The sequence below is a fragment of the Callorhinus ursinus genome, unplaced genomic scaffold (genome assembly GCF_003265705.2).
Source record: "Callorhinus ursinus isolate GAN/ISIS: 27379988/994484 unplaced genomic scaffold, GSC_fseal_2.0 scaffold2, whole genome shotgun sequence".
NCBI classification, from domain to species: domain Eukaryota; kingdom Metazoa; phylum Chordata; class Mammalia; order Carnivora; family Otariidae; genus Callorhinus; species Callorhinus ursinus.
Window position 1 is genome coordinate 6,879,696 of NW_027397064.1, and position 12,121 is coordinate 6,891,816.

General features: G+C 46.8%; 1 protein-coding gene across 4 annotated transcripts in view; it reads right to left on the minus strand.

The window, feature by feature from the left end:
* ARMC9 (armadillo repeat containing 9) overlaps positions 1-12,121 on the minus strand; it is a 141,910-nt gene that overhangs the window by 27,898 nt on the left and 101,891 nt on the right. For 2 of the 4 annotated variants that reach the window (XM_025889757.2, XM_025889785.2), the window contains exon 19: positions 3,651-3,755. The exons of the other annotated variants lie outside the window; for them this stretch is intronic. In XM_025889757.2, the coding sequence (XP_025745542.1) occupies positions 3,651-3,755 (105 nt within the window). The remainder of the gene's footprint in view (positions 1-3,650; positions 3,756-12,121) is intronic. 4 annotated transcript variants of the gene reach the window in all.

Sequence of the window (12,121 nt, forward strand, 5' to 3'; positions counted from 1 at the left end):
GGGCGAGCTAAGGGGTCCAGGAATCCTGAGAATGGCTTCCTTCCAGCCCCCAACACCCTGGTGGGCCGCCGGGGATGCTCCAGCTCCACCCTCACACCCCCCACCCCCAACCAAGCCATAGTTTCCAAATCACTGGTGTCCACAAGAACTGATTCCTGGAATTACGGTACGGAGGTCTGGGGCGGGTCCTAGACTCATCTTTGGGCACATTCGAGGGTCTGGGGCTTTGAGGAACCATGGGCTAGCCAGTCTCTGCCCACCCACTCACCATCCCTGCTGTTATCTGCAACCCTCACCAACAGCACAGTTTCATCTGCTCTGTGTCTTCTTTTGTAAACTTCTCCAAGGTGACAGCCAGGTCTTCAATTTCTTGGCATTCTGCTCTGTTAGGCAGATGCCATGAATTCAAGAAAGACACTTTGAATGGTCTGATACAATGTTTCAAAAAGTCCACATCTTTCAAGTGATCTTGAGAAACCTCCGATCTGCCTGGTACATCAGAAGAGGCGGCGGGAATCATGACTTTTGGGCACACAGGCCCCAATGAAATGTCTTCTATCTTTAGCAGCTTCCCTCGCCTGGAACAAGCCGATACGACGCTGTGAACTTAGAGCCCTTGTCCGCCCTGGAGCCCAAGCACAGCAAGTCAGACTTGTCGTTGAAATTGGTGACTCCCACCCAGAGGCTGGCAGGCTGTCCATTCCAAGTCAAGACTGGCTGACTGAGGGCAGCTGAGCCTGACTAACGGACAACGATGGCAACACTGGGAGCGTACGGAGCCCCTCGGTGATGACTGCTCCACATGCACTTTTCTAATGAAACTTTAAAATTGCTTCTACTATGAGACCCTACGGTGACCCGGTGCGGTGGGTTGAGGGGTAGCCCCAGAGAGAGATGTCCATGTTCTAACCCCAAGAGCCCATGAATGTGACATTCAGAAAAGCGGGCTTTGCAGATGTAATTAAGTTACATCTCTCTGAGATGACGAGATCGTCCTAGATGATCCTAGATCCAATGACAAGTGTCCATTTAAGCTATGAAAGAGAGAAGGGGAGGAAGCCCTTTGGAGACAGAGGCAGAGTTCAGGAGGGACACAGCCACCAGCCGAGGAACATGAGTAGCCACGAGAAGCCAGGGAAGCATGAGAGCCTCTCCCCCAGGGCCTTCGCATGGGGCCTGGCTGTGTGGACATCTTGATTTGGGACTTCTGGCCCCCAGAACTGTGAGAGGATACATGTCTGGTGTTTTAAGCCACCCAGTTTATGCTCATTTGTTACTCCAGCTGTAGGAAGCATTGATATAATGAATTCTTTCCGTACGTCATTCGTATTCCTCACATCTCCACGGAAAGTCACGGACATCGAGACAAGCAAATGTGCTGGACTCGGAAGCTGTCCTTCTGGTGAAAGGATGGTACATATACATTCAGGGGCTTTAGAGCTGCATGCAATGGGAGGATGACACCATTTCCAGATGGCCTGACACTGGGTGGCTGGTCCATCTGCAAGTTCTGCCCCTTTGAGCCTCCCCAAGCTGCAGGAGTGAGCTGGGAGTCCCAGATGTTCTGCATCTTGGTTTTTCTTGTTGTTGTTGTTAAAACTCTTCGCCATTAGCAACATAAGATCTCACCCACAGCATTTCACTGTGTTGAGGTGCTGCAAGTCATTCAGCTGGGGGCTGCATTTAGGTTTCTGTTCACCAAGCTGCGGGACGCCCTTGCTGACGCTCATGCACCTGCGTGGTTGCGTCCGTGGGAAAGTCCCCAGGGCGCAGGGCTGTGTGCCCCACGGCTGTGGCTCCCACCCTCCAAAGAAGCCCCACCGACTCGCCTCTTCTGTTCTCGTCTCCTGCCCATGGAGCAGGAGAGGCTGTATTTACAAATGCACAACCTATCAAATGGAGCCCAGTCCTTCCCTGACAAAGCCAGTGCTCTTCCAAAGGAAACAAAGCCTCGTCAGGGCTCCGGACTCCCTTCCACAGCTTGGAACCCGACTGCCTCACTTCTAACCTTACCTGACCTAATGTAAACAGAGCCTCCACAGTCCATCAGACTCCTTCGATCCTGGAGACACTCTAAGGACTGTGACTGGCTATCGGCCTTGACCATGGCCAGAGGCAAGGGGTGGGTAATGGTGGCACCCCGGCCCAGCCTCCTTAGGTCATCTCCCTTCTTTCACTCCTACCCTCTACAGTCCATTCTCCATTATGCAGCCAGAGTGAAGACAGAAGGTCATATATTAAAACAAGTCAAATTGAGTCACTTCCTTGCTCCAGGACTCTCCCAGCTCATGAAGGATAAAATCCCAAACCCTTGCTTACAAAGCTCCCACAACTGGGCCTCTGTCTGTCCTCTAACCTCAAGTGCCACCAGCAGATGCTGTACCCCCGCCTGGGGCCCTGGAAATTCTTCAAAAGGTGAGGAAGACCAGGGCCCGTGACTGAGGAGACCGGTGCCCAGGGTGAGATGAGGAGGGCAGGGCTGGGGGCAGCGATGGGGAGGCACTTCCTGCTCCTAGTCACTCCTACAAGGCTCAGGCCACCTATACCCACATCCTTTCCCTTCTCAAGTCACTGTCCTTGCTGGCCGATCGTTGAGAGACCGGCTCCCAGCCTTCTGCTCCACCCATAACCTGACTAATTTGAGGAGATGTCAGAGTCCATGTGACTGACCCAGTCAACCACCAGCTTCAAAATTCCAGGAACTCCTTTTAATGCCAGTGGCTTCCACTCCTGTGTGCTCTGCCGTCCGTCATAGGGCTTCAGTACTGACTGGCCCCCACTCCCTTGCAATTGCTCCTCCTTTCAGAAACCTTACACTCTAACATTCTACCTGTTCACTGATGTGCCTTCTGATCATGGTTTCGTGAGACCCCTGTGGGTCCTTGACACCGCCACACTTTCCTGGACGCTCGGCAGCTCCCTCCTGACTCACGCCCTTCCCTATTTTGCTAGTGGGTGGTAATCAGGGGCTCCCAGAGCTGGCTGAGCATCAGAGTTAGCGGGGAGCTCTCAGAGCTCAGATTATGGCCCCATCTAGGCCATGTGACCCCACAGGCCTCTTGGATGCTCAGACTGACCACTCAACCCATCCTGAAACACTCCTCCCTTCTGTTTTCCAGCACACTACATTCTCCTTGTTCTGCTCAAGCCTCTCTGTTCACTTTCTGTCCTTCTCTGAGGCCCCTCTTCTTGCTCCCCCTCCTGACATCTGGTCCGCCTCTCTGTCCTCAGCCCCTCACTCTCTCCCCCTCCACCCTTCGCTTCGTCAGGCAACCTCACATGTATGCTGACAACTTCCTAATCTGCTGCGCTCTTCTCTTCCACAAGATTAGGTGCACAAAATTCAGAAGCTGGCCAGGTAGATGATTACCACTAAAGATGGGCACACCTTAGATGCTAGGAAGGCTCTTGGCATGTGCCCTCTAGTTTTATTTGAATCTCTTTCTGTTCACCAACAGCTCTGGGACAGGTAGCTAAGACCACAGTGCACTTCAGGGCCCTTGCAGGCAAACTGGCCAACACAGAACTTCTCATAAACACAGTATTGTAACAGACCAGACCAAACCATTATGTGTCATTGCAAAGGCTCAATGCATCAATGGCCCATCTCTCCTTTGCACATCTCCCTCGCCCCCTCATGTGGTACTTACTCCCAAGTACTCCGTGGTCAGAAGCTTCTCGCCTGAGAGCTCTCCAAGCTGGGGCTGGATCAGCTCATCTTTGTCCAGATCAGCTTCCATAGTATCATGGTCCTCCTGTTTCAAAGGACACATGGGGTGAGTGCTCTGGACCCCCGGCCACGCACTCCCAGAGAGCTGGCTCCCCAAGTGGGCACCCTCCATGGAATGAGAAGGCCTTTGCCCAAAGCCAGCAACCGGTGGGTTTGCATTTCAAAGGGCTTTGGGGGCAGTCTGTCCTCTGCTTATAACCTCTCCATGAAGATGAAAGGGAAAATGCCAGCTCCCCTCTTTCAGAACCTGGGCACCTAGGGAGCACTTCCATGACCACAGGTGTGGGAAGTTTCAATAAGACACCCAGCAGTCTCTCCTAGTCACAGTTCTCAGAATTTCCCTCTGTGAGGGCCAGGTACCACACGAACAGCCAAGTCAGTCTATCAATAACTATCACGTGCCTTCATACGCACAGGCCTTACAGGGCACATAAAACTTGTTCTTCTCTAATAGTTTACAGTCACCGAAAAGAGAAGCTGTTTTGCTTTTGGGAAGATGGAGTGGATATACTTTTCCTTATTCCTTCCACTAAATACATCCCCAAACACTGAACGTTATATATAACATAAACAAAAGAGACCCTGGAAGATGGAGAGAAGGAGCAGACTGGTTAGGTCCCTGAAGACGCAAGGATTGAAAGGTGCTGAGTTCCCTGGGTTTCCTTTGTTCCTTATAGATTCCACACTTGGAGCTGAAGAAGCCAGCAACTCAGCAACGTGAATGGTGAAGACAACAAAATCCCCCCAAAGCCTGCTCTCTGTAGCCAAAGGACCAGGAAAGGGATAACCTAGCATGAGAGAAGTTTTAGAAAATAACCAAATACCACAGAAAATATCATGGCCCCATCACAACCATACCAGGAAGGGCCTCAGGGAGCCCAGGCTTCTACCCACACTAGGCTATCATCAGGCACCCCCACATCCCCAGCTGGGGTGATATGAGAGAAGAGCAAGCAGGGAGGGGGGATTTCATCCTTGCGGGGCAGAAATGCGGTTCCCATCCCCAGGTGAGAGTGGAGACCACGTGGAGAGCCTAGCTTTCCACTTGACGGTAACGAGCTATCCCCCTCTCCATGCTCTGACGCTGTCAGAGGAGGTCTGGTGGAGATTCAAGGCCTTCACCACTGACCCCCACGCCCCTATGGTGTCAGACGGGGCAACGTGGGCAACACTAATGAGGCGCTCCTACCTGTTCTGGTTAGAGAGATACTAGTGGAGGGCTAGAAGGGATCTGGAACTCCCACCCCTGCCCTGCAGTAACAAGGGGTCTCCTCCCATCCCCTACCACTAATGGGTGTCAACAGAGGCTGAGTGTAAGTCCTGGACTTCTACTCACACCTGGCAGTAACGAGGAGGAGCCCCTGCTCCCCCTGTCAGAGCAGTGTCAGAAGCAGCCAGCTAAGGGTGCCTGGGTGGCTTGGTCGTTAGGCGTCTGCCTTTGGCCAGGTCATGATCCCGGGGTCCTGGGATCGAGTCCCATGTCGGGCTCCCTGCTCAGTGGGAAGCCTGCTTCTCCCTCTCCCACTCCCCCTGCTTGTGTTCCCTCTCTCGCTGTCTCTCTCTCTCTGTTGAAAAATAAATAAAATCTTAAAAAAAAAAAAAGAAGCAGCCAGCTAAGACAGAAGGCTTAAATTAGATCAAAAGTCTTTTTTTTTTTTTTTTAAAGATTTTATTTATTTATTTGCCAGAGAGAGAGAGAGAGTGAGGGAGTGTGAGAACACAAGCAGGGGTAGCGGCAGGTAGAGGGAGAAGCAGGCTCCCTGCTAAGCAAGGAGCCCGACGTGGCACTTGATCCCAGGACTCTGAGATCATGACCTCAGCTGAAGGCAGATGCTCAACTGACTGAGCCACCCAAGTGTCCTTAGATCAAAAGTCTTATAATACTCAAAATATCTGGGTTTAAATAAAAAAACAGTCATCATACCAGGAACCAGGGAGCTCTCAAACTGAACAGAGACAATCAGTAGATGCCAACATCAAGATAACAGAGTTGCTAGAATTATCTGATAGAGATTTTAAAGCAGTCATCACAAAAAGGCTTCAATGAGCAATTACAAACATTCTTGAAACAAATGAAAAAAACAGAAAGTCTCCAGAACTTTCTGGAGAAAGAAAAATAACAAAATAAACCCAAAGCAAGCAAAAGGAAGGAAATAAGAAAGAGCAGAGTGGATATCAATGAAAAGGAAAGCAGAAAAACAGTAGAGAAAGTTAGTCAAACAAAAAGCTGATTCTTTGAGAAGATTAATAAAAATGTCAAGTCTCAAGCAAGATCAACAAAGAAAAAGGTAAAAGCCACAAATTACCAATGTCAGGAATGAAACAGAAGACATTACTACAGATCCTGCAGATATCAAAAGGATAAGGGATTACTATGAATAACTCTACACACATTGGTTTGACAACTTAGATAAAAACACAAATTATCACAAGCCTCTCAACATGAAATTGTGATATAGGACTATTCAAGTAATCTTAAAATGTTGATTATGAAGGAAATTGCTTCATAAAATTTCATAAAAATTCCCTGAAAAGAAATCTCCAGGCCCACATGGTCTCCCTGGAGATTTCTATCAAGATTTTTAAAAAGTAACACCAAGTCTATATGTCTTCAAGAACACACAACAGGAAGGAATACTTCTTAATTCACTTTATAAAGCTTTTCTGTTACCAAAACCAAACACAGTACCATAAAAAGAAAAATACAGACAAATGTCCTTCATGAATAAAGATGCAAAAATCCTTAATAATCAAGTTAAAAGAAAAGGGAAAAAAATCCTTAACAAAACCTTAACAGAATAGAGGAACAGATCAGTATGTTAAAAGAATTATACCATAATGACCAAGTAGGGTTTGTTCTGTCAATGCAAGTTTGGTTCAGTATCTAAAATTTAAACATTGTAATCCATAAGATTAACAGGTTTGTGAAGAAGAAAAATCACATGAACATATAAATGGATGAAAAAAAAAGACAAAACTCATATTCATGACAAAAATAGGAACAGAGGGGTACTTGATAAAGAGTCTATAGCTAATATTATGCTTAATGATGAAAGACCGGATGCTTTCCTCCTAAGACTGGGAACAAGGCAGGGATTCCTGCTCTGACCATTTTTTTTTTCTTTCACCATTCTTTTCAACATAGTGCTAGAAGTTCTAGCCAGAGCAATAAACCAAAAAAAAAAAAAAAAAAGGAAATAAAAAGCATATAGATCAGAGAGGAAGAAATAGAACTGTCTCTATTGGCAGATGCCATGATTTTCTACGTAGAAAATCCCAAGGAATCAAACCCTCGAAAATCCTAGAACTAAGTGGGTTCAGCAAGGTCGCAGGATACAAGATAAATATACAGAAATCAATTTCTGTATACTAGTGATGAACTTAAATTAAGACACTGAAATGAAAAATACAACATTATTTACAATTGTTCACAAAAAATAAAAAATAAAAAATACTTAGGTGTCAATCTAGCAAAATATGTATAGGATTTGTATGCTGAGAACTATAAAACACTAATGAAAGAAACTGAAGATCTAAATGAAAGAAAAGACACACCTTGTTCATGAATTGGAAGACTCAACAGAGTTAAGATGTCAGTTCTGTTCAAAGTGATATATGAATTTAATGTAATTTCTATCAAAATACCAGCAAGATTTTTCTGTAGATATATACAAAATTATCCTAAAATTTGTATGGAAAGGGCAAAGGAACTAGAATAGCTAAGAAAATTTTGAGAAAGAATAACGTGGGAAGAATCAGTATACCCAATTTCAAGACTTACTATATACCTACAGGTTTAAAGATTGGGTGGGACTGGCAAGAGCGATAGATATATAGATCAACAGAACAGAATAGAGAACCTCAAAGCAGCTGTACACGAATATGCCCAACTGATTTTTTACTAAGGTGCAAAAGCAATTCAATGAAGGACTGCCTTTTTGATAAATGGTACTAGAGCATCTGGACATGATCGGGAAAAAAAATGGACCTCACTCTCATTCTCATGCCTTATCTAAAAATTAATTCAAAACGGATCATGGACTTAAATGTAATAGTATCCAATTGTTAGAAAAAATGGGAGAAAATCTTCAGGATCCATGGGTAGGCAAAGAGTTCTTATACTTGACACCAAAAGCATAATCCATAAAAGGAAAAAATTTGATAAATTGGATTTTACTGAGATTTTAAAATCTTTTGCTGAAAGACCCTGTGAAGAGGACAAAAAGCTAGCGACTGGGAGAAAATATCTAGAAACCACATATTTGACAAAGGACTAGTATCTAAATAATAGAACACATAAAACATTCTCAAAACTCAACATAAAAAGCCCAAACAATCCAATTAGAAAATGGGCAAAAGACATGAAGAGACTAAAGAGGATCTATGGGTGGCAAATAAGCACATACGAATGTTCAACATCATTAGGTATCTGGAGAATGTACATTCAAACCACACTGAGGTGTCATTCTGCATCTATCGGAATGGCTTCCGTCAGAAACGCTGATGAAGATGCAGAGAAACTGGATCACTCCTATGTTGCTGGTGGGAACACAAAACTAGTTACAGCCACTCTGGAAAACAGTTTGGTAGTTTCTTCAAAAGCTAAGCCTACAACTACATACGACCCAGCAATTGCACTCTTGGGCATTTATCCCAGAGAAAGGGAAACTTATCGTCATATAAAAATCTGTACATGAATGCTTACAGCCCCTTTCCTTGTAATGACTCAAAACAGGGAAGGAGAGATTAAATGAACTGTGGTACCTCCATAGAGGAGGTACTGATGCACACAAAACTGGAGGCATCTCCAGTGACTTATGCTGTGGGAAACAAGCCATTCCTCATGGTTATAACCTGTGTGATTCCATTTACATGACATTCTTGAAATGACAAAACTGGAAATGGAGAACAGATCAGTGGTTGCCAGGGGTTACAGAGGAAATGGGGGTGGGAGGGAAGTGGGTGTGGCTATAAAAGGGCCCCTGGTGGTCCTGGAAATCCTCTGGATCCTGAATGTCTCAATGTTCATTTTTCCGGTTGTGATATTATACTATGGTTTTGCAAGATGTTACCCCTGGATGGAACTGGGTAACGGGGGGGACCTGCAGTTCTCTTTCCCACTCTCTGCCACACTTCAGAGATGACGTTGTCCTTTGAGGTTAAATTATAAAGATCGATACAAACCAGACCAGCCCTTCACCTGACAGGTACTAAGGAAAGAATGTGTCTATGAGGGGACCCGGCCGGCTATGGAAGTGAGAAAGAGGGAGGATGGGGCCCTGAGGAAGCTGGCAGGCCAAGTGCTGGTCCTGCCCTCAGAGTGTAGGGGTGCCCCAGGCCTCGTGCCAATGGTCCCTGAGATCATCTAACCAATCCTTCCCCTGATCCCTTGCCCACTCAACAACCTGTAATTTGGATCCTCTAAACTTGCCAACAGGAAGAGAGAGCTCTATTCTGCCAACAACGTGTACCCTGTCCCTGTTTTCAAACTAACTTCTCGTCATTCTGGATGCCCCAGTCGTTTGTGAATTTGATTTGAGTCAGTTTCCAAGGGATCTGAAAGCTCACATTCCTGTGGGCCCTGCCTCTGGGCAGGGCTGGTGCAGGGAGGACAGGCTGTCTCTCCAAGCTCTCTTTAGCACACAGAGGGATAATGCCATCTGCCATCACCAGGCAGTGTCACTCAGGACAGGCTGTTTTAAGAAAAGGGGGTTTGGCTTATGGCCCCCAAAGGAGACCAAGGGGCAGGTCCCAGACCAGCACAGAGCCTTCTCTAACCATCAGCGCTGTCTTACTCGGGGCACAGGCAGCTGAGAAGATGTTCCTCTGACCACAGGCCCACTGAGGAACCCACCTTACGTTGATTTCCACGGTACTCTGCGTGGCTCCGTGGGGACTCCTTTTACTATACTCTTCTGTGTGGTGCAGAGACTGAGCCTGAGAGGAGTGCCCAGTCCACAGTGACGGGCTGGCCTGGAGGCCAGGAGTCTAGACTTAAAGGTGGGGGCAGCCCCTTTCTGCCCAGATCTTTCTGACTCGGCCACTTGGGACCTGCAGAGAAGCCTGTGTCTGGAGAGGCCTCGGCTGAATGGACTGGGTCTTCTGAGGCCCGAGGGTCCCCACACGGGGCTGAGATGGAGCTCAACAGGGCAGAGAGCAAAAAGAGCAGGGCCGCAGCGGCATTCCAGAACCCTCGGTCTCATCCCTCTCCTTCCCGTCCTGTCCAATTCCAAACAGAGAATCCACTCTTGCCCTGCTAGAACACCAGGTTCATGGGCAACGTAAACCCCAGTCCTGACTCATTTTCCACGGTCAGGGCTGCTGCCTTCTCCTCCTCCTGCTTCACCGGAGCCTGCAGCTCGGCTAAGGGCTGGTGTAGCCGCCATCCTGAAACTTCACTTGGGGCTCCTTCAAGGTAATGCTATCTGCGAGGCCCTACCTGAGGTCAGCTCTGGGACAGTTAGATACGAGTTACGGTGCGGCCATGGCTTAGCATTTAGTTTACTAAAATGCCAACATCCTAGTGATCAAATAGTGTGTACATGATAGGATTATTTTGGGAAAGCAACTGCTCTCTGTGAACAAAAGTGGCAGGCTCTGTGGTCAGAGTGAGTGGCAGGGAGCTCTGGGCAGCGGGGTAGTATTTCAACCCTTTCCAGGGGCCGAAGCCTTGGAGACATGGGCGGGAAATGGGCATACAAATCACTGTTTCATGGAGGGACTGGTGATACACCACTTCCCTGCCAGGGTGGAATATGAAATGTTAAGAAACTAAACAAACATCCACATTCCATTTCGATGAAAAAATAAACGGCCCACGGCTCACTTCAGCCAATGCTAGCCGGAGTTCTTTCTTTACCCTGGACAACAAGCACCTCTGTAAGACACTCGAAAATCAACCTATATACATACTGGCAAGTGCTGCTCATCGCAAGTTAAACTTGATTTATTAACTTGTCCCAAAGCTAGTAAGAGGTTCGCTGAAATATTTATTCAATATTCCTTTTTAGTTAAAACAAATTGAAGCTTTTTTTTTTATTACAACTACTTTATAGTTAAATTCATTGATAATGGATAGGCCCTCCCTAACCTCCAAAAACACAGGACACTTTCTGCATTTGGTCTCTAATATATACAACTGTTGATGAAAGGGAACTCGAATCACAGTGTATCATGGGAGTGTGGGGCCAGAGAAAGCACCAGGGCCCCACGGCCCATCTACTGACCACCTGGAGAACTGGCTTCCTCTGTCACAGCTGTCCATGGCAGCATGCGGACAGATACTCTGGTGCTTGCAGGAAGATCACCTTAGTGCACAATGGACGAAGGCAGGAAAACGGACGTGAAAAAATCATTATTCAATTGATAGTTCTGGGTTAAGAAAGTTCTGTACTGAGGCTGTCATTTGGAAGGACAGGAGTCTTGTCAGTGTGTCTCAGTTTCTCCATTCGGCGGATGAGATCATCTTGCTGCCTCCTTGAAAATCATGACGTCCTGACTGAGGACATTTCTTAAGTTCTCTGATTTCAAAAAGCCAAATACTGCATAGACACAAGTCACAGTCCTGGTTTTCCTAAGAAACACTAATATCAGTGGAAGGGAAATGGAGGCACGTTAAGACTTCTGAAATGTAAAGAGCAAAAGTAAAACGAGCTGTACTCGTTGAGGTGGAAAATGCAATGTAACAAAAAGAAGCGAGGGCTTAATTCAATACTATTCAATCCGCTTCTAGCAGCACTTGGGAAACTGTGCAGAGGGAGGCTCGGGAAGGCAGAGGAAAGCACTAGATGCGGTGGGAAATGTAAGCAGAGAGCCTACCAGAAATGATGCTTGCTGATAGCGGGGCATTCGCTCCACTTTGAAAGTTGGTGCCAAGTGGATTAAAACCACTGAGGATGTAGAAGAACTTTCTGAAATGGACAAACCTAGGAGGCATTCCCTGAAAACCAGAGTTTATGCCGTCCACCTGGGCAAGAGGCAGCTACTTTCCATTCGTTTCACAGGTTTGGCTGGGAGCAATGTTACTCGCCCCGCACGCTCAAGTGCCAGTGCAAGCGTTTGAGTGTGGTGGCCCCCAGGGCCAGAAGGCACCGTGTGAAAACAGCACCAGCCGCCCTAACTTTCCCCCTCTGATCATGGATTCCAAACGAAACATATTTTGAAATCTACTCTGTGAAGCAAGGAGGTGATGGATAAGGAAATGGTTCAAGAAGAAATGCCTCTGAAGGGTGGGTTTTAAATACCATTGCTGGGAGGAATTTTACTAAAATTACTGGTCTTTATGTACTCGAGCAGAATGTATCTGATTACGACAGGTACAGGTCAGCGATAACTGTTCACTTCCAGAAATTAAGAATGCCTCGTAAAAAAGGCACTTGAGCCGAGATGAAT